Below are 27,151 nucleotides of genomic sequence, written 5' to 3'. Positions count from 1 at the left end.
TTGTTTGCTATCTGCTATTACATAGCCTGCAGTTCAGCTGAGAAGTCACTTAATGAGTGACATGAGTCTTGGTTGTGATTGTGTCATCTATGGCTTACTATCTGCAGAATTTTGTTTTTCTTTTTTTTTTTTGCAAAATAATAATGAACGGAATATAATGAACCTTCAAGTGGTACACATGATTTTCATTTCGAGCTTAAACTTGGGGAATTTTCCCAGTGGAACCAGTAGTCACACATGTTTAAGTCAAGGACCGTTGTGAGATGAAAAAAACGTTGATTTTTTCTGCTTTCATAGTTTCTTGCTCTGATAAATGGTGTAATTTTAGAGCTTTTTTGATAGATAATGCATCTTTGAAACTCCCCGGCAGATTTTGGGATTCAGAGGGTAAAATTAGCCTTCGTTATACTGAGATTATTGTGTACACACTATGCATTTCTTAGCATAGTTGACAGGAGTAACCTACTTTGCACAGGCTACCATTAACAGCTGCATATAATTAATTTAACACGTCTGTTTTTCATTGAATTTGTCAGCCAGAACTGGAGCAGATAGTGAAAATAATAGAGACTTAAGTTACAGCCACAGATTTGATTTGAGCATTTACAGTGATTTGTTATTCATGTAAACAGATTCCATATAGTTAACACTTCTGCATTTCAGTATTCATGTTTATGCTATTGCTGAATTTGTGCCAACAAAGGAAAGAAAAATTATCCGTAGCAACATCATGAAAGTACATAAAGTGGATACATAGTACTGTACACAGAAATAAAGAAAGAAACCTCACAGATGGACGCTTTAGTCACTATTCAGTCGCAGTGTTTCAGCAGTAGTTAAGACTACAGACCCACTTGACACCCTCCTCCTGCTGGAAATCGCGGCCGCCCCGAGAGGGTCCGTGGAAGCAGTAATTATTTATTAATTGTTCATCGCCAGTAGCCTCGCGAACAGACATCGGCCCTCGGACACGGCGTCACGGCGGGGGAACTTTTCTCTTCCAATTAGACCAGTGAGGTGGAGATGGCGAGCGCACGGACCATCAACCACGACAGCGCCCGTGAGCGGACTAGTGGGAGCGGTGGAGGGGCAGTTGGCAGGCGTTCAGGAAGGCACACGGAGGGATGTTGGAGGCAAAAGGCTGCAGAGATGAAGATACAAAGGACTGCAGAGAACGAAGGGTGGGAAATGGAGAAACTGCCTGTTTTTCATGCAGGATATACAGCATATGAGTGTATCTGCGAGTGTGTTCTGTGGAAGTCGAGACATGTCAGCTCTTAAAGATTTATAGGGCTGAGATGTTCGGATGACTCTGATGAGCTCACCGAGTGATTGGTGTGCTGGCCTTGCTAAGGATCTCGCTTTATGAAGAGCTCCGTAATGCTTCAACACAAGGGCCCGATGGCTCATTTGAAAGCCAGACAGAGCACATGAAGGCAATCTAGCGAGCCAACATCCCTCTTCATGCGCACTTAGTACCGAGTTGATCTTCAGCTGAATGATTTGGCATTAAATCAGCGCGGAACTTAGCGGGAATGAGCCGTAAATGGTTTTTTTATTTTTCCACATCCAGAGCAAAAATCACCGGTGACTCACTGTTGCTCGGGTAACATCTGATCTCAAAATAAAGCCAAAAAAGATGACCTCACGTCATTGGAAGCTTAAACACAAGTTGCATTTTTAGTCATTATATTCGCTTATCGAGCACTTTCTGAGACGACTTCAGTGGCCTCCTTCTCATTCGGCCTGGAATAATTATAATAAAACACAGAGAGCAAGATGCACAACAATGGGGCATCAATAACCCCTGACGTTATCAACATCTCAGAACCTTGGAACACCTGGGTCCACTTCATCACGTTGCGCCTGCAGATTTATGAACGCCGAGCGCAGTGGGTCCTGGGCAGAAGGGCTACGTGGATAATGCAGCTTCATTAAGAGAGTGTAACGGCTCGCCTGAATTCATTATGGCATCTGTATGAGCTATATCATCGGGGATATTAAATATTTACAGTCAATGTATGCATGTGGAATTACTCGTGCACACACACATACATACATCCAGTGGAGCAGTAATTCATGTTTTAGTTGTAGTAGCATCCATCACTGAGGGTGAAAGAAGACATGGCAGCAATCTGTTTTCGCAAAAACGATTGTGGGGATCAGAGAAAGATGTGATGAAATGCTTGAGCTCAGTCAATTAAAAGCCTGTGCTGGACGATCAATTGTATGCTCTCATTTACTCATATATTAATCATATATTAATCATCTATTTATTATCAGTTTCTTCAACATTTCAGAGATGCTTATGTAGTTTCCAGTGTTAGACGAAGCTGCCGGTAAAACAAGATTGTGTAGGTTTAAATTTGGAAGTGTACAGCAAGCCAATACGAAAACAGTTTCATGTTCAGTGTCACATTGTAAATATAGCTTTTCGTCTTCTTCTCTGGGAGAGCAAGACAGACAATGGGACAAATTTCCTTTTTTTCTTCACTGCAGTTTACCAACAATCCAGCAAAGTGTTTGGTTTATCATTTAAAATTATGAGAATCATAGAAATATTCCACGACAAGGTTAACAACACCTCAGTTTTTATCTGTGTAAGTTAGAGATGCAATATGTAGTTGTAGCTGAAAACTGTTTTGCTAATCAGTTTGAGTCATATTTATCAAAAAAAAAAAAGTCTAAATTCTAAAATTCCAGCTTCTTATATTTGAATATTTTCTGGTTTCTTTGCATCTCTGTGATTATAAACTAAATATATTTGGGTTAAGGACAAAACAAGGCAAATTATATGAAGCTCCCTAACAACAACTGCTAAAAAACAACATTTTATACTGTAAATTAATAATAATAATACATTTAAAGTCATTAGCTTGTACCACCATGAAGATTAGATGTTTATCAGTTTGTGTGGTGAACTTATGGAATCATCTCAAAATATTACAATAAAAAATATGATAACATGGTACAGTAGAGGTGTTCTTGGTACTTTATTTTCTCTTTTTTGTCTTCATGGTATTGTGACATACCATAAATTAACCAAATTGAATCATTTGCAGATGTCATCGTGGGCTTTGGGATCCACTTTTTTTTTTTTTTTTTTTTTTTTTTTACAATTTTATGACCAAAGTACTAATCAGATGAATCTACAATGAAAATAATCATTATTTGCAGCTCTAATATCTATTGATTTATGTAAAAGGGAACTTTATAATACACTCTTTATTTGTAAGTATGTATTAAAGTTGCTTTTTGTTCAAAAATATGCTTCTACTAACATAAAGATCCAGGCACGTTTATGTTTGCAAGTCTTCATTTAATGAGAAATTTAATAGAAAGAGGTCGTTTTTTAAAAAATAGCTGTGAAGAATGGATTTGCCTTATTGAAGAATTCCACAGGGACGAGGCTGCAAAGCAACATAATGCAAGGTTAATGGATGGAAGAAACTTACTGTAACTCTGCCACACAATGAAAGGCAGAAACACGACACTTTGCATTATTTTTATGCTAATGTTCAACCGCTCGTCAGCTCTTTGCCCTACGGGGAAAACACAAGCATTCTTTGTATTATATTTCTGCTTGTCATGCTGCAAAACACAAACTAGTTCAGTATTTGAGTGCGTGGAAATTCACAAAGAGGCTGTTTTATACCAGTCAGTCTGGAGGGAGAGCGTCGCTGTAAGATTCTCCAAAAATTCAGAATGCCCAAAAAGAAAAAACGTAAAAAGCACAGACGATGCTCCTCATTTGGGACTCTTTTTTTTTGTTCTCATCGTCTCTCTGTAAAACCGATGGCTTGACAGTTGGAGCAAGTTGCCTCGATCATGTTTGAGGAGTGTGTGGGGAAGGAAGAAGTCGCTATTTTTAACTTTTAACACTTTCTGAGAGCTTCTGTCGCTTTTAAAACAAACATCAGTATGAGAGGACTGATGCCAAAATACTTGCTCATGTCAATGTTCAAAAAAAATAATCTAAAAAGGAACGCGGCTTAAGTGCAATTAAAAACATGTTTTATTCCTGTATTATTAAGCAGCCAACCTGATTATTATACACTGAAAATTTGAAAAATTAATGATGAAAAGTTAAACAGATTTGGGCTTTTTTGATTAAAATCTAGTGTGTTAAAATGAAATCTTTTATACATCACTGCCTGGAAGCTTGCTCAAGCCTCTCCTCATCTGAACACTTTATTCTCTGACCTAATTCACAAAAGGAGCGTAAAATAGATTTTTTTTTTCTCTTGCAATCCTGCACAGTAATGTTTGGTAGAAGCCGAGTTAGAGGCCAAAACATGCTCATGGATGTATCACAGTGGATTTATACCTTATATAAAACAACGCAAAGAAAAGTAAAACGCACTCTTTAGACAGATTTATGACAAAATGAGTAGCAAAACACGGAGGAAATGTGGGTTTTATATGCCTGTTATTCTGCTGTTGGATATTTTAGCAGTTTTGAATGGGTTTCTGGAATGGGAAAATGGATTTGGTCAGTGGTATTAATGTGAAGCAGGCAAAGAGGAGCAGGCTGGGGGAGTTGCGTGTCCTGGGTGTGATTGGTTTATAAAAAGCAGCATGTGATTTGTGTCCCGCTCCAGTTAGGAGGCTGCAGCCTTAAAGGCAGCACACCCAAGGAGAAGCATCCCACCTCAGGCTGCGGTCCCCATCTGCCTGCCCTCTCTGCCTCCTCCTCCTTTTGACAGGGCCGAGGCCCGTGGTCATCCGTCTTCACTCGGCGCAACACTCGTGCAAAACGGGAAAAGAAAGGTGGAAAATAGAGAGATGGTGGTGGCTAGCTCGCTAACTGGCTACCAGAGATGACAGTCCGTGTTTTCCCAACAGACCGCGGCCCCTTCCTATCCTACCAGGATCAAATCAAACCAGTAGGCTGATGCAGCGTGATTGGGGCTCTGGTACTGTCTAATAGCCCAGAGACTGAGTCTGACGCATACTGTTTTCTCTATCACTGCCTGATTCACTGGAACAATCCCCCATATGCAAAAGCTACCCAGGGATGTGGCGTGCGGTGGAAGGACGGTCGCTCTTACAGCTTGGCAGTGCGGCTTCATTGAAATGACAATGCGAGTAGTGTGTAAGCACTGGTGGGAGAAGGGCTTTGTTTATGTGAATGCAGCAAGGGCACATCTTTTAAAGAAAGGCTTCATTACTAGTAAAAGTACAGAATTCAAAATCTTACAAAAGTGATGTGAGCAAAATGTAAAGCAGAAAGTAAGATTATGGAGAAAAAAGGCTCGTTTGATCCTGATATATTATGCAAAGTGTACAAGTGTAATTTAAATTATTCTCTACACTGTAGATTGTTTTTTTAATGTGTAAAAATTTTAAATCTCCTAAAGACATTTCTGAATATGATTACACCATAACAACCCTATTTTCATAAAAAAAAGTTTTTTGTACAGCATATTTAACCAGTGTGATTGTTTGTCTGTATATGTAGGCCTGTGACAGACTGGTGACCTGTCCAGGGTGTCCCCTGCCTTCACCCGAGTCAGCTGGGATAGGCTCCAGCCCCCCCCCCCCCCCCCGCAACCCCAGTGAGGGTAAAGCAGTGTTTAGAGAATGGATGGATTGAACCAGTTTTTTATTTTTAATCAGTGAGAAGTAAGACTCGAAAACTGAATGTTTAGTTTTGTAAGAAAGATCTACACGCTGCACAATTATCAATGAAAATTTTCATTAATTTTCTGATAACTGGCAGCATTAATAATCATCTAAATCATAATCAGTAACAGAAATGGAGCACAGCTAATGTTAGTCCCTATGTTTATATTGCTGTTGCTAGTCAATGAATATGTTGAAATGAAGTCTAAATTGTCTCATTTACACACACCACTGTTATGGTCTGTTCAGATGTCATTAAGTGTCACAGAAGTCTTTGTCATGGTGGCCCTTTGGTAGCTAAACCTCAACAGTACTCTCTGACTGCCTCCTCAGGTGACTACAGCGTTAAACAGTCAGGTAAACAGTAACCCGGTAAAACAATCAGGCACTACTACTAATCTGAAACACATTTTCTCACATGCATGTCTTTAGTTTTCTGAATTGCTATTTTTAAACAGGTACATTATTAACAGTGATTACTTGAATGCCTGTTAGTCATTTCCATCCCTACATCAGTCAAAGTCATCTTTAAATTAGTTTGTTGTGTATTTTGTCTCTTTTTGGGTAAATTAATTAAAATATTATGATTGTTATGTTTGTCTGTAATACCGCAACAACTCTGTACCAATTGGTACAGTAAAAATCAGTGGAATAAAAGGTAAAAAAAAAAAAAATTACTACCACCATGAAGAGTAGATGTTTATCAGTTTGTGTGGTGAACTTATAGAATAATCTCAAAATATTAAAATAAAAAATATGATAACATTGAATAGCAAAGATGTTCTTGGTAGGTATACATGCATAAGGTTTGAATCAAACAGGACATAGTAAAATATGAGCTGTACAGACATGTAGCAGGTAGGATTAAATCAGCAAAACTTCACCCTACTCATTTTCAGACGTGTTTATTTTCTCTTTTTTTGCCTTTATGGTGTTGTGACATGCCTGAAATTAACCAATGTATCAAACTGAATCATTTGCAGATGCCATCTGGATTATTCATCATAAGTGTGTTATGAACATTAATTCAGTGCTTCTTATTCTAGATATTATGGCTGTCAGCAGTATATCGCAACAACTGAGTACCAACTGGTAAAGTACAAATCCCAATATTTGCGTCCAAATGTAGTAAAGTAGTGGAATAAAAGGTAAAAAACAAATACTGTACTTTAAAATCATGAGTCAAAGTATCATCTGCAGGCCTAAACCCGTTCAAACTGATCATCTCTGAGGCTTTCATCAGTGTCAGGATCTTAGCAGAAGGAGATTAAACAAACATATTCATGTCAGGAACAAACTCCCTGCTGAGCCACCACGGCCACCACCACAGTGACCCTCAACAAGCTCTTCTAAGTCTCTGGAGTTGTAGCTCCATCACCCCTGCAGCCACCATGACTATGTAAGTCTGCTTCTCTGTAACAGTCTCTCCTGGTCCCCTAATAAGAATAAATATCGTTCCTCTTAAAAGTCATCATGCACAGACGTAAAAAGGCTCAAGAGCATGAAATTGCAGATACTGGAGGGTGTACTTATGAGTCATTCCATCTCATTTCAACAAATCTGAGGAAATTTTGTTGCATGACCTCCTCTGATCATCTCCAAACTTTTTTTTAACTATCCCAACATAAGAATAGATTACTTGCAAAGTTTTAACATCATATGATTGCTATTTGCTAAGTTATAAAATATTTAAATCCCTATTTTTCCACTCGGAAATTGATATGTTAGGTAGAAAGGCTTGATTTAGGAAGATAATACTGGGAACTGACTGATGATATAGACTTACAAGTGATCTGAAGGGTTCAAACACCTTAACAATAGAGCAGGAAAAAAAATTTGGAATGAATATACCCATTTCTCTGTGGTACAGGGCAATTTAAAAATTTGGCGAAAATGGCATTTTTCAAGAATTTAGGCATTTTTTTCACAAATTTTAATAAGTAACAAGGTTCATATGTTATAAAAATCTCAAAGTACCTTAAAAGTTCTCTCTAACCTAAAAATATCCAAGAGCTAGCTAGTCTCCTTAGACCTCAAAACGATGCCTATTTATGAAACAGACTGAAAAACACCATACATATATTGGCACAGAAACCAATGTGGGACATGGAGTAGAAACATGAAACTTTGTCTGTATAACAATAAACATCCGAATAATTGATATCTGAAGTATCAACATTGTTTCTTGAATCCTTCATGGCCAATTTAACCAAGAAATGCACTATGTTTTATAGGCGTTTTTTTAGGAATTCTAACTAATATATTGCAGTTAAAATGAGTTATATTGCCTTAGGTCCCATGTAAAACATGTAATTTGTCCCCAACTTATCACACCACTATTTCTGTCCTTTGAACTGCTTGAATTTCTCTGAAATCAGGCCATCATCTGCACCAGATATGTGGTACTGTCCACCACGGCGTGTTGAAGGAGCAGTGATTGGACAGAGGATGTGGGCTGTAGGCACCCACACTACGTCATCCTTTCTAGGCCATGTGAACTTCTTGCTGGGACCTTTTGGGTGCATGAATTTCACTTGCAAATCTTCAAATTCAGCTGATAAGTCAAATACAATACCGAGGCTGTCCTGAGAATGCAGTCTGGGAGTGATGCCATTTCTTCTTATTCAGTTACTGTATGAAAGAAAAAACAATGTCTATATAATAATTAACTTCAGATATGCCCTTTGTAACTTATACTACGATGCTGATGCTTCAGATTCATCTTTCATCTTTAGTTGGTCATGTAAATGGTTCCTAAAAACAAAAACGAGGATCAAAATGTATAGTAAATTGATTCAGCAGTTGCTCATCTTTGGCACAAGAAACAAATATGAAAGTAAGTTCACACATACTTCACACATACTAGTTCCTCCAAAAAAAATTTGAACCGCGTACCATGTATCCCACATGCACTTTTTAATGCCTAAAGTTAGGCTATTTTGGGTCTACACCTGAGTTCAACAGCCTATAAATCAATAAATAAGCTTTATTTTAATGTTTTAAAACTTTTACCTTATGCAACTTTCATTAGTAAAGAAGAAAATTCATTCTTTCAATGTCTTTTCACAAGAATAAGTCCTAAAATAGAGGCATGAAAAACCCAAAATAAAGTCGCCCATGAAATAATAAGGATATTTTGGGAAATTCCACAGTCCAGTATTTTTTTATTTTCATTCATTTCTATACTTTTCTCACCAGAAGGGTAAAAGTTTTGGAAGGGGAAAAAATTCTGACCATGTAAGAGGAGTATAAATTGCTTTTTTTAGTAGTTTAAAACCCTAAAATCATAGGCGAGGATTAAGTTTGGACTGACTATGGGTATTAGATTAGATCATTACTGCTTATACTGTATGTTTATAACCATAATACTTTGCATTTGTTCATAAAATTACCCAAATAAAGCCCAAAAAAAATTTTTGGGAGGATCTGAGAAAGTGGTGCAACAAGCATTTGTTGAATTGACATGGAATGACTCTTATGCAACACTGGGGCTCAGCACAGGCCTCAAATGGGTAAAACCAGTGAAGATGTACAATATAGAGAGAGACAGTGACTGTAAAAAGCATGGAGCAGAGGACAAAATAAGAAATAGAATAAGAGGAAAGGGTCAGAGGAGCATTTCATATCACAAAAATGCAATTCTGGAGGGTTTTGTTTTCTTTCCTCCGAGCTCGCCTCCCTTTATAAACTCGTGCAACAAACGGCAGCAGAAAGCTTAGCATGTTCACGGCTTATCTACCATTTTCACCTCGTCAAAGCAAGCAGCTGGAAGATGGAAAATGCACAACAACAGCCCCTTCAGGATCAGCGCTCCTGCAGCTTTTCCCCTCCGATTTCATTACCAGGTAGAGAAGTGGAAGCCGCGCGAGGCCGGCGATGGAGCTGCGGATTATCCTGTATGCACGGGATGACCGATGTGAACAGAGTCTGAGGCATGAAGGACGCCGATCGTGTCAGCCAAGGTAAAGGCACATTACAACAGAGAGCAGACCTCAAGGACTCAAGTAGATTAAAACTGATTGAAATCCCATTTGTGGCGTTTGAGGTCTTTTCTGTCAGCTCCCTCCTCCCCCTCCCCGACGTCCCCGAAGTGAGCAGAGTCGGAGTCTTGAATAAACAAATAAGATTGCATTTGTGGAGACAAGCATCTGAGATTTGCATGGCAATAATATCAAGCTGTGGGATTTTGTAATATGAACAGCAATAAAGGCATCTGTGTGTGAGCGTGTGTTTGTGTCTGTTTTGGGATTTTTTTTGTGACAATGAAGGAAGGAAACGGTAAATTACAGTCTGACATAAAAAAAAAATGCCCACACGTGCCTCTGTGTGCTCAAAAGCAAATATTAAATTCAGTCACACTCCTTCGGCTTCTGTTAAGCTGCCATCGCACAGCATAAAACATACTAGATGACATAAGATGTAAAAGCTATGACTGTTTATCCAATATTGACCAGTTTATTATGTGAGGTGCATTATAATGTGTTGTAATGCAGCATAATGGTGACGCTAAAGACTAAAATTAAAGTCCAGCAATTGTTACCCAATTCCATTTAAGATCCTAACACGATGAGCTGCATGTTAAATTGAATTTGTTCAAGTTCATGCCGAATGTGGATGTAAGCCTGCAGAATAAACACCGCTATAGCTACTGTAAATACAGTACATACAGTATCAAATATGTGACTTTGTTTGGTCTCATGGATTCTGTAAATGTGTTCTTTGCAGTATATTAATCAAGATCCCATTTCTTTGCAGAAATAACTTATTTCAGCCTACAGTATGTGTGATTCATTCTAGTCTCTGTTAAGTTCTATATTTTGAAACTATCCATCCATCCATTCTCTATACACCGCTTTATCCTCACTAGGGTCGCGGGGGGTGCTGGAGCCTATCCCAACTGACTCGGGTGAAGGCAGGGGACACCCTGGACAGGTCGCCAGTCTGTCGCAGGGCTACATAAACAGACACAGTCACTCTCACATCCACACCTACGGGCAATTTAAAGTAATCAATTAACCTCAGCATATTTTTGGACTGTGGGAGGAAGCCGGAGTGCCTGGAGAAAACCCATGCATGGACAGAGAGAACATGCAAACTCCATGCAGAAAGATCCCAGGCCCAGGCCAGGATTTGAACTGGGGATCTACTTGCTGCAAGGTGAAAGTGCTAACCACTACATCACTGTGCAGCCCAAATTATCCATTCACTGAACAGAATTACAATCAGACACTAAACTCTGTATTAAATATCAAAACAATCCATGTGACTCCAAAAACTTAACAGCTTTACAAACTCTAAGATTCAATTCTCCACAAGGATCCAAAATAAGTTGGACTTTTACATGAGAGCTTTAATTATTCTTCATCTACTTCCTGAAAAGTTTGGTCAACAAAAAAAACCAAAAACTAATATTTTCAGCTGAACTCAAGACAGACTTTGTGATTTTTCTGTTCACATGTTGTGTTGTTGTAAACTTACTCTTTCAAATAAATAGCTGTCTAACCCCATGGAAGCCAGCGTTTGTCCTGTTTTTGTGTCGCTCCTCAGCGACCCTAGACAGCTGGTTGTAATGTTTTTTGAGCAACACACCATACTATGAAGTTCTTACAATGATGGTTCTACTATAGAACCAGTTTGACATGTTCAGGTGTTCTATGTGTAAAAACTCAAAGATTTCAGGTAACAGAAGGTGGTTTTCAACTTTCTTTGTTAACTTTCTGCTTCAACTTTAAGCTAAATTTACTTCACTAAGCCAGCCCTCTGGACTTCCAGTAAGCTGTGTTCCTATTGGCTGTCCAGGTGGCTGCTTGGTGTAATCAGGAGCTCAGTGTCTTCCTGCTTTATGTCTGCAGTCAAACATTTCCTCTGCTTCTCTTCACTGAACCGAGTTTGGCTCTGTTGCTTTAGTTTGTTCTTTAGGCGTTGGCTTGCAGCTTCCAGCAGTAAAATCCTTTTTAATGTGTTTCTTGGTGTGTTTTAGGGTTTTGTACTGGATAGTTGTCTTGGTAAATGTGCTTCTTTAGCTATAGTTAGCACATGGTGCTAATGTGTGCAGTGATTAGTGGGTTTGGTGCAGCTGAGTTGTGTCTTTATCTTGGCTGTAGTGAGTCTTTAGAGGTTTTTGGTCAGACACATTCTGGTTGTTGTGGAATGTGGTAAGAGTTCCTGTCCTGATTCTCTCTTTAAAGAGCTTCTCTGTTAGGCTGCAGCAAACTTTAGCGTTTGGGTTATGCTAGTTTGGTTTTGGTACGGTATCATTTGGACGACTGTCTTGAGGCCCCTCCATGTGGTTCAGTGAGGTTTTTTGTACCAGTTCTACAAAGCAACCTGCAGCAGAAGAGACTTTGAGAGTTTTTAGGAAGTCTTGGAGACCAGATTTTAGAGCAGCAGAAACATTTGTCAGCAGTTTGAGCAGGAGAAGGTGAGCTTCAGAGTAGAAATGAGAAGGAAACCTTCTTGACCCATGTGGTGAGGTCCTGTACCAAGAGTTTGAGCAGGTTGTGAAGAGTCTGTAGTTCTTTGGTCTGAAAGCACCAGAAGAGTCTACTCATTAAAGGAGAAAACAGGAGATGTTGTTGGTTCTTCTGTCGCTCTGCAGTGTCCAGTTTTCCTTTACTGAATATCAAGTTTCTATTTTAAATGATTTTATTTACTGTGTGAGCCCAAGAAGACTTCAATAAACTCCCTCCATCCACTGGACACAACATATTTATTATGATGGGTTTTTTTTAAAAATGTTTTTGAGTTTTAATAATGGTTTTAGCATAGTTTTTTTTCTCTCTGCTTGTTTTTTAGTTTTGTCATCTGTTTGAAAGGTGCTAAACAAATAGTTTAGCTAATAAACTGAATAATGATTGTGACAACAGAAGTATTTTCATTGTAGTTTAAGGGTTTGCTTTATTTTTAAAGCTGGGGTTAAAATCTTGACTTAAAAACAGATTAAAGAAATAAACTGCATTTAAAAAAGCAATGGAATTGAAGGAAAAACAGTTAATACAATGTTTAAAAAGAAAATTCAACATTAAATACAATAAAATTATTTTAAACAGACAAAATATTTAATTAGATAATTAAACAGGAGATATAAACATAATTATGAAATCAAACAACATTTTAAAACAAAAATATTAAACATTAAAGATGAAATATTTTACATAATTAAACCTTTCAAAATACAATTATAAAAGATATTAAACATTTTTTAAAAATACAAAACATTTAACTAGATTATTAAACCTTTAAAAAGACAAAACATTTAATTAAAAAATTAAATGTTTAATTAGAAAATTAAATCTGAAAGACAATAATACTTTAAATAGGAATTAAACAAAATACAATGAAGTATTTAAAAAGAAAATTAAACATTAAAAGGTGATAAAACATTTAAAAGAAAAACCTTAAAGATTTTATCTAAAAATTAAACATTGGGAAAGAAAAGGAAGTTTTTCAAACAAGCTGATAAAACATTTGAAAAAACAATTAAACATTAAAAAGACAAAACATTTTAAAATCAAATCAGACATTAGAAAAGAATAAAAGGTGAGAAAAGAGGAAAACTAAACATTTAAGAAGAATCAAACTCAAGACAAAACATTTGAAAAGACACCAGTGAGACTTTAGAAGATCAAATAAAACAGAAGAGACAATAAAATGATCAAAAAGAGCAAAAACAGATAAAGGTCTTAAAGCGTTTTCTAGTCTGAAATGAAAACATCAAGTTGTTTCTTCAAACAGTTCCTCTTTCTGTGTTCTTGGTTTGATTGTGGACAGATTTATGAAGAACTCATTTAAGAAAACTGCTTTCCAGATCAAGTCTACTAGTAGTTGAAGGCATTGCTCAAACTAATTTTACCTTCTGATCTTCACAAACTTTACTGTTCAGTGAAGAGAATCTAAGTTTGTTCAGGATTTCTAAAGGACCCACAGGTGAAGGTCGGAGAAGAACTCAGATCGATGGTCTAAATGTGAAATCAAGACTCATGGTCACAAGTTTTAAGGCTTCTGTTAACCAGAAAGTTCAAACTAACAGCCATCTGGTCAGGAACTTCTTAAATTTCAGCCCTCAGACTGTCTAAAGCATAGGTGTTTCTAGCCCAGTTTTGGGGGTGCTCAAGCACCCATAAATTGAATCCCAGCACCCCTAAAGTTTGAGAGATTTTTTTTTTTAATTGCATGGCCTTTTTTTAACAAACCAGAAAAGTGTAAAAATCATGCAGTACTTGGTTGATACGTAATGTTTTAACAACAAAAATACAGCACTCCTCTCCTCCTATCTTGTCTCAAAAATGGTTTGATCCCGTCCAACTTGGGCTCTGAGCCTCTACCTGCAGAGCTAAGCGCTGCCTCCCACAGAAGCACATGTTCCATAGTAGTGTAAGTACCTGGTTTAAATCAGGATACGTGGCACAATTCTTAACTTCTACCATTCAATACCAACACATTATTATCATTACAAGTCCTTGTTTTTGCTGCATTTAATCACGTCACTGTTTATGTTGTTAGGTAGGAGTTAGCTGACATTTTTTTCTAGCTAGCAAACGTTACAGGTGGTCAGTGTCTGTTTGAACTGGACTGAGACAAGCTAGCTGTTGTGTCAGTGCATGTGTTAATATTAAAGCCAAGGTGCTACTGACTAGCTAACTGACTGGATGCCAATTAACTCCTAGTGTGTGTGTGTGTGTGTGTGTGTGTGTGTGTGTGTGTGTGTGTGTGTGTGTGTGTGTGTGTGTACACAGACAGACAGACAGCCTCATCATGGACATAAGATTGTTTTTTGTTTTTAAAGAGCCAGGTAAGATCAAATGGTTTATCTATCATGAGTAATGTTGTAAGTTGGATCAATGTTTATATCTCTTATTAGATATAAAATGCATTGTTTGGTTATTTGCCTTTAGGCTGACAGTACAAAGAGAGAGAGGATGTTATTTATTTGTATTCTTATTGGTATTTTTTCATATTTATGTAATTTTTCATCTAGTTGAATCAATCTATTTGTGTATGATTGTCAGTCCAAAGAGGGAGAGACGAAAAAGGGGGAGGAGAGAGTGCAAGGTCAGGAATAACCAGGTAAGACAAACAGAGAATAGAGGCATGCACAACAGCACCTGTTAAGATGACAAAGAAGAACATTGCATTCACAATATAATTTTACATATATGTCATGGAAGTTATGTGTTCTCCCCACATTAAATGCTTTCCAGAAGCACACTTAACAGATATCAGTGGACTTCATTCTAAACAGGACATCTTCATTACATTTTCCTCATTATCTATATGCTTTACTATTTGCTTAATTTCACTATACAAGGAGGAGAAGATCAAGGAGAGACTCTGGGAGATGAGAGAGAACAGACCAGGGAAAGAGATGCTGTGCATCGCTTTTCAAATAAAAGTCAAAAAATAAGTCCAAGGTCCATATTTGGTGTTTTTGGTACACAAACAAACATGCTGTTTATGTGTGTTAAGGAGCTGCTGCATCTAAATTAGTCACTTTTCCCAGAAATTAGGGTTGTGATAGGTTTCTTTTAAGATTCCAGAGCATTCCTCCTTTGCTGTGACTCAGCATTTAAATACCCTTTATCAGCTTGGTTGGTTTAGTCACAGACTTTTTCAAAAAGTGTTATGCTTTTCTTTGAAAAATGTGGGAATGAAATTGCGTTAAAATGTACAAAACAGTGAAATTTATCTTGCCTGGCCAGGCACCTCTGGGTGCTCAGCACCCCTAAACCTCTGATCCTAGAATCGCCCCTGGTCTAAAGGTTCAAACTAACAGAGAACTGCGCAGGAACTTAGAAGATATCAGTCCTTGCACTGTCTGAAAGTTAAATCTAACAGAGGTCTACTGTGGGACTTAGAAAATTTCAGGCCTCAGACTGTGTGAAAGCTCAGGTCCCGAGGACTCGGGAGGTCTGGAGGCTTTGGAAAGTCTTGGAACTGAGGGTTCAACCCTCCAGCACAAAGGTTGAAGTTCAACCTCCTGAGAAAAACGGTCGAGACGAGACTCGAGTTTAAAAAAAAAAAAACCTTGAAAACGACAAAAATAGATAATAAATGTGGAAAAAAAAAGAAGGTTCAGTATCTGAGCAAGTAGCTCAGGGGGTAAGAATAGAGACTACCAAGTGGAAGGTAGTAGGTTCAAGACCCACCACTGGCATTTTTTTTTGTTTGTCTTTAAGTTTTTCAGAAAATTTAAGAAGGGTCTGGTCTTAAACCAGCAACCTGCAGCTCCACAGGCAAACCCTTAACTCACTGAGCTACAGATCAGATTGAAATATATAAACTCGTCATCCCTTTGCCATCGTATTTTCTGTTCCTAATAAAGTGACCACATGGGTGGAGCCAAGGCAGAGTCAGGGCGGAGAGTAGGCAGGAAGGTGGGTGGCAGCCCCCCCCACACACACACACACACACTCCCCCACCGCCCACCACACCTTCCCCCGCCTGAGTGGTTTTTCGAAAATCCGAGTCTCGACAGGTTTCCTGAGTTTCTGAAGTTGCCACGAGGTTGGAGGCAGAACAAGTCATGAAGAGGTGTTGAAGTCGGCGAGGATGGAGTAATTTTTACAGCGACTACTTTTTGTTGACAAACTTTATTCTTGTCGTCGTGGGACTGCAGGATTTAAAACTGTTCCTTCTATTTGACCTCAGGTTTAATAGTTTTGGTGGAGAAAGTTATTTTAATTGTTGATTAGTCTCTTAAAAACCAAATAATAAATTGGATTAGTCAAGAGGTTTAAATTTCTTACTTTTTCATATTTAAAATATGACAAAAAATATGAAAATAAAGCGTCTTGAGACAATTTGACCTGTAATTGTCATTATATAAATAAAATCAAATTTAAATTGTATATATCTTGTAATGTTGGAGGAAATCAGCCATATATGTTGGAAAACACATTTTCTTTGTCCATTAATCTGTTGATTGTTTTCTCCAGTAATTCATTCCTTGTTTTGGTTTATAAAATGTCAAACCTAAATATATTCAGTTTACTGTCATAAAAACCAAAAAGATTTACTTTCATAATGCAGGAATCAGGCAGTTTTTCACTTTTTATCTTAGTTTAGTCAGAAAGATACACTATATTGCCAAAAGTATTCGCTCACCTGCTTTGACTTGCATATGAACGTAAGTGACTTCCCATTCCTAATCCATAGGGTTCAATATGACGTCGGTCCACCCTTTGCAGCTATGCAGCTTCAACTCTTCTGGGAAGGCTGTCCACAAGGTTTAGGAGTGTGTTTATGGGAATTTTTGACCATTCTTCCAGAAGCTCATTTGTGAGGTCACACACTGATGTTGGACCACAAGGCCTGGCTCTCAGTCTCCGCTCTAATTCATCCCAAAGGTATTCTATCAAGTTGAGGTCAGGACTCTGTGCAGGCCAGTCAAGTTCATCATGGACCTTGCTTTGTGCACAATCTTGTTGGAAGAGGAAGGGGCCAGCTCCAAACTGTTCCTTCAAAGTTGGGAGAATGGAATCATCCAAAATGTCTTGGTATGCTGAAGCATTCAGAGTTCCTTTCACTGGAACTAAGGGGGCAAGCCCAGCTCCTGAAAAACCAGCCCACACCGTAATCCCCCCTCCACCAAACTTTACACTTGACACAATGCAGTCCGACAAGTATCGTTCTCCTGGCAACCGCCAAACCCAGACTGGTCCATCAGATTGCCAGATGGAGAAGCGCGATTGGTCACTCCAGAGAAGGCGTCTCCACTGCTCTAGAGTCCAGTGGCGGCATGCTTTACACCACTGCATCAATCGCTTTGCACTGCACTTGGTGATGTATGGCTTGGATGCAGCTGCTCCGCCATGGAAACCCATTCCATGAAGCTCTCTGCTGAAGCACTGTTCTTGACCTAATCTGAAGGCCACATGAAGTTTGAAGGTCTGTAGCAATTGACTCTGCAGAAAGTTGGCCACCTCTTGGCACTATGCGCCTCAGCATCCGCTGACCCCACTCCGTCAGTTTACGTGGTCCTACCACTTGGTGGCTGAGTTGCTGTCGTTCCCACACACTTCCACTTTCATATAATACAGCTGACAGTTGACTGTGGGATATTTAGGAGCGAGGACATGTCATGACTGGATTTGTTGCACAGGTGGCATCCTATCACAGTTCTACGCTGGAATTCACTGAGCTCCTGAGAGCGACCCATTCTTTCACTAATGTTTGTAAAAGTAGTCTGCATGCCTAGGTGCTTGATTTTATACACCTGTGGCCATGGAAGTGATTGGAACACCTGATTCTGATTATTTGGATGGGTGAGCAAATACTTTTGGCAATATACTGTAGTTGTGTGAACTGTTGCAGCTGTAGAAGGTTTTAATCTTCGGGGAAGAGTGTCAAAAACATTTAGAAACCAACATCAACTAAACACTCAAGGTTATGAACATTGTAAAGGGAAATCCAACTTTTGCATGACAGTGTCTAATTAAAGGACATTTATTTCCAACGTAAATGTGATATTCATCCTCTGGAGCGTCTCTTCACATCATCTTCCACCTGGACTGGTTTGGTCGGGAGCATGTGCAACAAACATTTGAAAAACTGCACTTTAACATCAATAAATGGCACTGCAGTTTAATCTCTACATAAATGAGACTGAGTCTGGATGTGCTGCTCTGTCATTAACTCTTAAGTTTAGGGAAAGTTCAAACAAAAGAGGACAGTTCAGCTAAGACTTGAGAATGAGCTTATTTTGAACAAACATCTCAGACTTTCTGAGCTTCAGCACCTCTAGCAAGATATTTTAACAACAAGCAACTCAACAGATCCTGAAGTTGGAGAGAGTTAGCTTTAGCTGAGCCAATGAATATGTGGGATGCTAACCTAGCAAACATTTCAGACTTTTCTCTGTGAATTCTGAGAAATAATTGACTATTTAATGACAGAGCTACACGTCTGAACTCAGTCTCATTAAAACACACTCTAATTCAGTGTCATCCATCCATATTAAAGTGCAGTTACCCAAAATGTTTGCTGCATGAGCTCCAACAAAACCTGTCCAGGTAGAAGGCCACTTTGACAAACAGAAAGTGGAAGATTCCAAGCAGATTTATAGAAGGGGGAACTCGATTGTACTAAATGTGGTTGAGTATAGAGGGGTGTTTTGTGGGTTTTTAAGGCTGATAATGATTACTAGTGAGACATTTGGAGGAGATATTCATTGGCAGTAAATGACAGTATTTAAAATCTTGGAGCTGATGGCATTTTTTCATACCAAGGGCTAACTATGATGTTTTCTCAGAGACATATTATGTTACTCTGTTCTGATTGTTCTCAGCTGCATGCCTTTGTCGACCTGGCCTCCGTTGACATTTTTTTTTTTAATAAATGAACATAAAACTATTTAGGGGGGCTAAAGAATATTTTAGGGGGTCTGAAGCCCCCCTAAGATGCCACTGGTCGAAGATCATTTTTTTCAAAAGATATTCTGCATTCTGTGTTTTAAGAATGGTTGTGGAGAGTTTTCTGAAATGTTGGCCCGAAATCTCCCATAGTTGAGGCTTAAATCAGGACAGAATTGTTTTATCATAGGATAAAGGTGATCACTGAGAGCAGCTTTGTGTTGATTAGTAGTGACCCATCCCTCTAAGAAGGACGAGTGGTTCTAAAACATATCCGCTAAATGTCCCCAACAGTATTACAGAACCACCAGATTTTTCCTTTGTCATCCTTCTGTATGTTTTTCCTGTCTTTCTTCTTTTCTGTGGCTCAGTAGTTTGTTGTACTGCAGACCTTTCCAACTGCTGTTCACCTGCACAGATCTCTTAAACCCAAACTGATAAGCTTAAGCTCTCTTCAGAATAGAGGGGTATCTATCCTACACAAAATGCCACGGAGCTCCACAGAGCCCACGTTGTGACAAACGCCTCACGATATTATCTAGATACTGTGGATTTATGAAGTGATGTGAGCCACTTATTCACCAGCCAAAGAGGCGTGTGGACAGCCGAGTGCCTCCACAGTGCAGGTGGTCGTGTCTACGAGATCAGATTTTTCCTTTATAGGACTCGAATGAAACGTACACATCTCAGCGTGAAGAGGTTTGGCCGCAGCAAGAAAATGATTTCGGCGAAAAGGTCACATCTCCAAACTCTTGGTCTGTCTACTCACATCAAAAGAACCTGTTCCCTCATGTGATCAGCAGGTAAAGACAGTCAAACAGAGCGCTGAGGATTCGCTGCTTCTCCAATCAGAGATACAACTGTGAAGGCACAGCTGATATCGGGCAAAACAAGACATCCAAAGTCACAGTTCACTGCAGGTCTTTGCTGATAATGGAGTTGTTTATTGTGCCATCACCTGGGCGCACAACCTCCAATCCCTCCATGGGTCGAGGCCACATCATGAGGAACAGTGACACTTTAAGAGGTAGTGGGATGATGATGAAGACGTCAAATAGAGATGTGAGTCTGTACACGATCTGTTTTAACTCTCCTAACTGTCATAGAGGCAGAATGGTGACAACGTGGTAAAATATCTAGTTTACTTAATATAAATATATTTGATTTGCTTATTTTTTGCTACTTGAACTTAAAATGTCTACTTAGCTTAGAACTTAAAAAATACAAGTTCCTATAACTAGAGGCACTCTTGACCTGAAATAACAAATTGATTGAATGAAAGAACAGCTAAGAGTTCATTCAACTCATTAAATTAAGGCAGAAAAGTGACTCGAAAATTTGTCCAATCAGTTCATCTTTTCTATTTAACTCAATTTAAATATGTGTAATTTGTTAATTTCTAGTCAACTGAACTTAAAATGTCTATATTTAGTTCTTTCCAGACCACTTTTGAACTTCTTCAATTCATCTTTTCTCATTTACTCTGTATAAATATACACAATTTGCTAATTTCTATTCAACAGAACTTTGCATGTTTATTTCATTTTCAGACCACTGTAGACCTGAAAAAACATGGGTTCTCATAACTTGAGTCATTTAGACTTAAAATATTAAGATGAATGAATGAACAGCTGAGAATTCACTCAGCTCCTTAAATTAAGGCAGAATGGTGAGGATGCAGTAAAACAGCTTAAAAAATTAGACAAATCAACTCATCTTTTGTAGTTTGATTAATGTAAATGTAAACGTGATTTGCTAATTTCTACTTAAGTGAACATACAATACCGATTTAGTAATTTTCAAACCACTTCAGAACCTAAAGACACAAGTTCTTATAACTTGAGTCATCTTGACTTAAATATTAATTTGACTGAATGATTGAATGAATAGCTGAGAGTTCAGTCACCTCAATAAATTTAGTTCATGTGATACAAAACTGGTATATAAGCCTAGATTGTTAAGAGATACAACTCCAGATAGACATGTTGAAACTTGCTGTGCCTCTTCAATACATGTTAAGTTTAATTAGTGATGTTTCACATTAATCAAAACAATTCTGACCCTGACAAAGGTTAGTACTAAATTCAGTCTTGAAGCTAAAGTTTTATTATTTGTCTCAGTGTAACTGGGAATAGTTTCACAAATTGTCTTATTGTCCTGTATTTACTCAGAAATGGTGTCAGCAGCTGCAGCTCCAAGTCAAATGAAGACGAAACTCCATAAACCGAAAATATAAAAGGAAAGCACATCTGTCTGTATCCATTGCGCAGTTGATTCAACTTAATATTTTAAGTTCACTGAACTTGTTTTCTTGAGTTTAGGTAATTTAACTCAGCAGCTTTTATATTTTCACAATTCATTAATTAATTAAGCAACTAAAGTGAAGTTCACTTGCAGACGAGGAAGTTGGAGAACTTAAGTTTCTCAGCTGAATGAAGTTACAATGATTTACAGTGCAGAGAAAAATCTCTGGAAGACAAAGCTCAAGCTTTTTCCTATTAAATTGATGTATGCCAGGTCGTCATGGCAACAACCAGTAATCTTCTTTGTCTACAGTGAAGTTCTTGTGATTAACATATTTTATTTTCACTTCTGCCTAACATGATTTGTCTTCAAATGCATCACTTTTTAAATAAACCCATGAACTTATCTAAAAATAAAATGCATTATGGAAATGAAACAGGACTGTTTTCCCTATATCTCAGATCCTGTGTTGTATTACGATATCACAATTTACAGTAAATGTCACAGTAATTATTTTCCACTTGACTATAAATGTGTGTGCCCTGCCTTCACCTGAGTCAGCTGGGATAGGCTCCAGCACCCCCCACGACCCTAGTGAGGATAAAGTGGTGAGAATGGATGGATGGACGGATAAATGTGTGTTAGTGCATGTATTTCCATTACTTATGGTTAACTACTGACAGCTTACAGGAGCTGATTTTAAATTTTAGTCTTCGCAAAGACTTAACCAAAGATCACGTCAAAAAAATACGCACAATTTGGAAATTACTGCCTTTTTTTTTTGACATGTTTGGATATAGTGACAGGCACTCTGTCTACAGTACACATTATCTACAGTGCTAAATAAAGGTAGCAAAGTTGGAAAGAAGACATTTCACATTTTTTCTGTTATTAATTTCATGCAAATAGTGGAAAATGAACTGTATTCTTGTCTTCAGTGGAAATAAGCTCTTGTAGGTGTTTTGCACAGTTTTTCACCATTCTGACATCATCTTGCTACAATTTTTGACCATTTTCCCATGTAATACTCCTTCATTTGCAAGATGTTTAAGGATTTTTCCACATATTCTGCCCATTTCAAATCCAATTTTAAATGGTATTTAAGTCTGGGCTTTGACTCGTAGCCCTCCATTTCATCCTTTTCAGTCATTCCTTGGTGGATTTGCTACTGTGCTTAGCACAATTATCCTGCTGAAAAGTCCACTTCCAGTCCAACTTTGCCTCACATTTTCTTCCAGCACTGTTTGATACGATGCAGAATTCATAGCTGAATCAATGACTGCAGGCTGGTCCAGTCCCTGAGGCAGTGAAGCAACCCCAGACCATAACAATTCTACCAACATGCTTCACAGCTCGTGTGAGGTTCTTCTTCTGAAAAGCCATCTCTGCCCAAACATGTCCACTGATACAGTGGCCAAACAACTCAATCTTTGATTTGTCTGTATTCCAGAAGGTCTGGTCTTTGCCTGTATGTTCACTGGCAAACTGTAGCTCTGCTCTAATGTTATTTTTGGACAGTGAAGGCTTTTTCCTTGCACGTTTTCTGTACAGGTTAAATTTGTGCAACCCTCTATCTGACAGTAGATGCAGCATTTTGACACCAGCAGCTGCAGAGTTACATGCAAATTGTAGCGCTCTTGGAGACTTGTTTTTGCACTAAAAGGTCTGTTATTTGGCCGAACTTGATTCTTTCATGTATCAGCATCCACGAGCTCGAGAAATCTCTTTAGATCTTGACATGATGACACCATAACTTCAATGGCAAAAACAACATCAGATGAGAGAAGTTTAAATAAGAGAATAAGCAGCATATCACTGACACCTACTTTGGAACCTCTGATTCTAATTTTATGGATTTTGAGGTGATAAATACATGAGTGACCTTACTTTTTTTCCGAATTCCTATTTATGTTTATGACTACAAAAATGGCAATTTGTTGGTTTGCCTATCAATAGGATCAAATATCAGAATATTGTCAACAAAACAACCATTTTCATGGGTTGTACATTCCTTTTCACATGGCTGTACATTCAAACAGCTTATTTTTATCATCAAGTATGTGAATGCTCAGTTGCCTTTTTGGAATAAGTGTGCATGTGCATGGACATGTGAATGAATTTGGTTTTATTTTTTTTGCTCTAATATTTTCTCTTTCTTTGGGAAAAAAACATGAATCAGAAATTATAATGATTGTGATTGCAGCTGCAATTCTAATCATTATAATCATCATAGTCAGTATTGATTTCTGGATGGTTTTGGACCACAAAAATAGCAAAAGAAAAATATCAGCTACAATTTTTGAGAGCCCTGGGTGGTAACTTCAAATTGCTTGATTTTGTCCAACTTGGAGTCTAAAACAGAAAAATTTGGACACAGAAGGAAAAGAAAAAACAGTTGGGAACCTACAAGCAGTGAGCATTTAGAGCTTTTGGTTTCAAACCCGCAGTGTGGAACTTTAGTTTCGTTTCTGGCAGTGAAAGTAATTTACACAAACCAAGTCGATGTACATCTCCCCATTCCTTGCTTTCTTTTCTAGAGTTTAACCATTCCTCTGAGCATGGAGATTCTTTTATGTCTGGAGCAACAGAAACTTTAATTTTTGGAAACTTGGAAGGTGTTTCCACCATACGTTCTACCATATTTCTAGTTGCTGTCGGCCTGTCATTACTACAGTTGTGCCCCTTTGTTGCTACAGAAACCAGATTTAAAACTTTACTATACTGCAAAATACAGACCGTATAATAATCTGCACTGTTTGAACTAGTTTAAATGGAACAGATGTCAATTTCAATGTAAAAGTCCTGCAATTTTAGTTTGAAACAATTATTTGGTTATCAAAATACATCCAATTATGTTTTTGTCAACAACAAAAAAATAAATAAAAGCTCCATTGAATAACAAAACAAAACGCATAATCAAATACACCCACTGGTCTCTGTCTGTGAGACACGTGGGACTGTTTGTTCATTTCACACAGGCAGCCTTAGTCGTGCAGAAAAACAGCCACGGGTAGTAGTACAGGTCATGCTCGTCATAAAAAAGAAGAGGAAGAAAGGAGTAGAAGGGGTAATAAACTGTGCTGAAACAGACATTACTACACAACTTGTGTCCCGTCCATCTGTCGGTGCAGGATTTAGAAACCTCCCCTGCAGCTGCTTTTTAAAAAGCTTCTACTGTATATAGATTTGGTGCAGGTTTGACCAACATAAAGGTGGTGCTGTGATTCACTGGAGCTTCATCCAGACTGCGCACTTGGCTTCATTCTACATATAATTTTCTTCAGGCCAACAAGATTCAACGTACAAGTCAAGCACACCTCAGGAAAAACCATGAGAGGTTAAAGGTTTAAGGAGACAGGTTACTGTCTCCTTAAAAGACAAACCGAGCTAAGCCACAACCTCCTCCTCCTCTTACCGTCCACACAGGCAGGTCTGGCTCTTGTAGTTCCAGCGATCTGGCCCTTCTTGCAGGCACAGCGGGCCGTCTGCCTGGCGATGGTCCGCCGTGGTTGGCTGCTGTCCCTGTCCAGCGTCACAATCTCGCATGTCCCCGCTGCCAGCTGGCCTGGAAATGACATTGCACCACAGGACGCGAGGTCAGAGAGATGAAATCATAAACAGGGCAAAATAAACTAGTCTGTCTCTTCTGGTGAATTTGGGATTCTGTCATGTGGTCAGTGGTTGGACTGTGGCTTTTGTTTTTAATCCTTTGTAGCTCAGTTGGCTCGACATGAACATTACCGAATTGTGCCAGGTCAAACTGGAACAACCAGCGCTGGTACATGTACTGAACAGTGTATTCACTGACAGCAGCAAGAACTACAAATAAACATACACGATAATCTGATAGCGGAGAAAAGTACTGAGTGTCAAGTTGTGTTTTGGTGCTCATGAATTCATTTTCCTGGGAGAGGAACTGTGTTATTTCTTTCAAAAGTTAAAATCTCACTTTAACAGAATCAAACAGACTTCTTTTATTGTCACTGCAGTGTACAACAAAATTAAGCATCTGTCCTGTCGATGCATTTACACAATCAGACTTTTATTTTTTCAAACTCTTTTCATTAAAGGCACATGAGTTGGGTTCACATTAACATTTAGAGCCAAATGTTTTAGAAATTGATAAGGGTTTGAGCAAAATCTATATGCATGCTCAAGTAAATAAAATACATACATGCAAAAGTAAATAAGGAATAATATTTTTGTAATATAATAAAGGGTGGATACTAATCATAAAAATACAAATGAAATAAATAATAAATTAAGTTTATAAATACATTTAAAAATTAAGCACTTTTAAAAGTGTTTAACACACTGATATTTGAGAAGTGAAATGAAGTTTATAGGATTTACAGAAAGTGTGCAATAATTATTTAAACAAAAGTAGGCAGGTGCATAAATTTGGGCCCCCCAACAGAAAAATTACATCAATATTTAGTAGATCCTCCTTTTGCAGAAACAACAGCCTCTAAATGCTTCCTATAGCTTCCAATGAGGGTCTGGATTCTGGTTGAAAGTATTTTTGACCATTCTTCTTCACAAAACATCTCCAGTTCAGTCAGGTTTGATGGTTTCCGAGCATGGACAGCCCACTTTAAATCACACCAAAGATTTTCAATAATATTCAGGTCTGGGGACTGAGATGGCCATTCCAAAACGTTGTACTTGTTCCTCTGCATGAATGCCTTAATAGAATTTGAGCAGTGTTTAGGGCCGTTGTCTTGTTGAAGTATCCAGCTCCGGCGCAACTTCAACTTTGTCACTGATTCTTGAACATTGTTCGCAAGAATTTGCTGATACTGACTGGAATCCATTCGACCTTCAACTTCAACAAGATTGCCAGTACCTGCACTGGCCACACAGCCCCACAGCATGATGGAACCACCACCAAATTTTACTGTGGGTAGCAAGTGTTTGTCTTGGAATGCTGTGTTCTTCATCTGCCATGCATAGCGCCCTTGTTATGTCCAAATAACTCAATTTTAGTTTCATCAGTCCACAGCACTTTATTCCAAAATGAAGCTGGCTTGTCCAAATGTGCTTTAGCATACCTCAAGCGACTCTGTTTGTGGCATGTGTGCAGAAAAGGCTTCTTCCGCATTACTCTCCCATACGGCATCCCCTTGTGCAAAGTGTGCTGAATAGTTGAACGATGCACAGTGACACCATCTGCAGCAAGATCATGTTGTAGGTCTTTGGAGCTGGTCTGTGGGTTGAGTTTGACTGTTCTCACCATCCTTCGCCTCTGCTTATCTGAGATTTTTCGTGGCCTGCCACTCCGGACCTGAACTAGAACTGTGCGTGTGGTCTTCCATTCCTCACTATGTTACATCCATCCATCCATTCTCTATACACCGCTTTATCCTCACTAGGTCGCGGGGGTGCTGGAGCCTATCCCAGCTGACTCGGGCGAAGGCAGGGGACACCCTGGACAGGTCGCCAGTCTGTCACAGGGCTACATATAGAGACAAACAATCACACTCACATTCACACCTACGGACAATTTAGAGTAACCAGTTAACCTCAGCATATTTTTGGACTGTGAGAGGAAGCCAGAGTGCCCGGAAAAAACCCACGCATGCACAGGGAGAACATGCAAACTCCATGCAGAAAGATTCCAGGCCCACCCCAGGATTTGAACCAGGGATCTTCTTGCTGCAAGGCGAAAGTGCTAACCACTACGACACTGTGCAGCCCCTCACTACGTTCCTCACTGTGGAAACTGACAGCTGAAATCTCTGAGCTAGCTTTTTGTATCCTTCCCTTAACCATGATGTTGAACAATCTTTGCTTTCAAGGTCATTTGACAGTTGTTTTGAGGCTCCCATGTTGCCACTCTTCAGAGAAGACGCAAAGAAGGAGAACAACTTGCAATTGGCCACCTTAATTACCCTTTCTCATGATTGGCTCCACCTGTGTATGTAGGTCAAGGG

General features: G+C 38.7%; 1 protein-coding gene across 3 annotated transcripts in view; it reads right to left on the bottom strand.

Moving 5' to 3' along the window:
- Window positions 1-27,151, bottom strand: part of tafa5a (TAFA chemokine like family member 5a) — a 209,994-nt gene that overhangs the window by 63,143 nt on the left and 119,700 nt on the right. For all 3 annotated transcript variants that reach the window (XM_022194114.2, XM_022194113.2, XM_022194116.2), the window contains exon 2: window positions 24,634-24,783. In XM_022194114.2, the coding sequence (XP_022049806.1) occupies window positions 24,634-24,783 (150 nt within the window). The remainder of the gene's footprint in view (window positions 1-24,633; window positions 24,784-27,151) is intronic.

Source organism: Acanthochromis polyacanthus, chromosome 1 (assembly GCF_021347895.1).
Source record: "Acanthochromis polyacanthus isolate Apoly-LR-REF ecotype Palm Island chromosome 1, KAUST_Apoly_ChrSc, whole genome shotgun sequence".
Classification (NCBI taxonomy): domain Eukaryota; kingdom Metazoa; phylum Chordata; class Actinopteri; family Pomacentridae; genus Acanthochromis; species Acanthochromis polyacanthus.
This window is presented reverse-complemented; position numbering and strand designations above follow the sequence as displayed.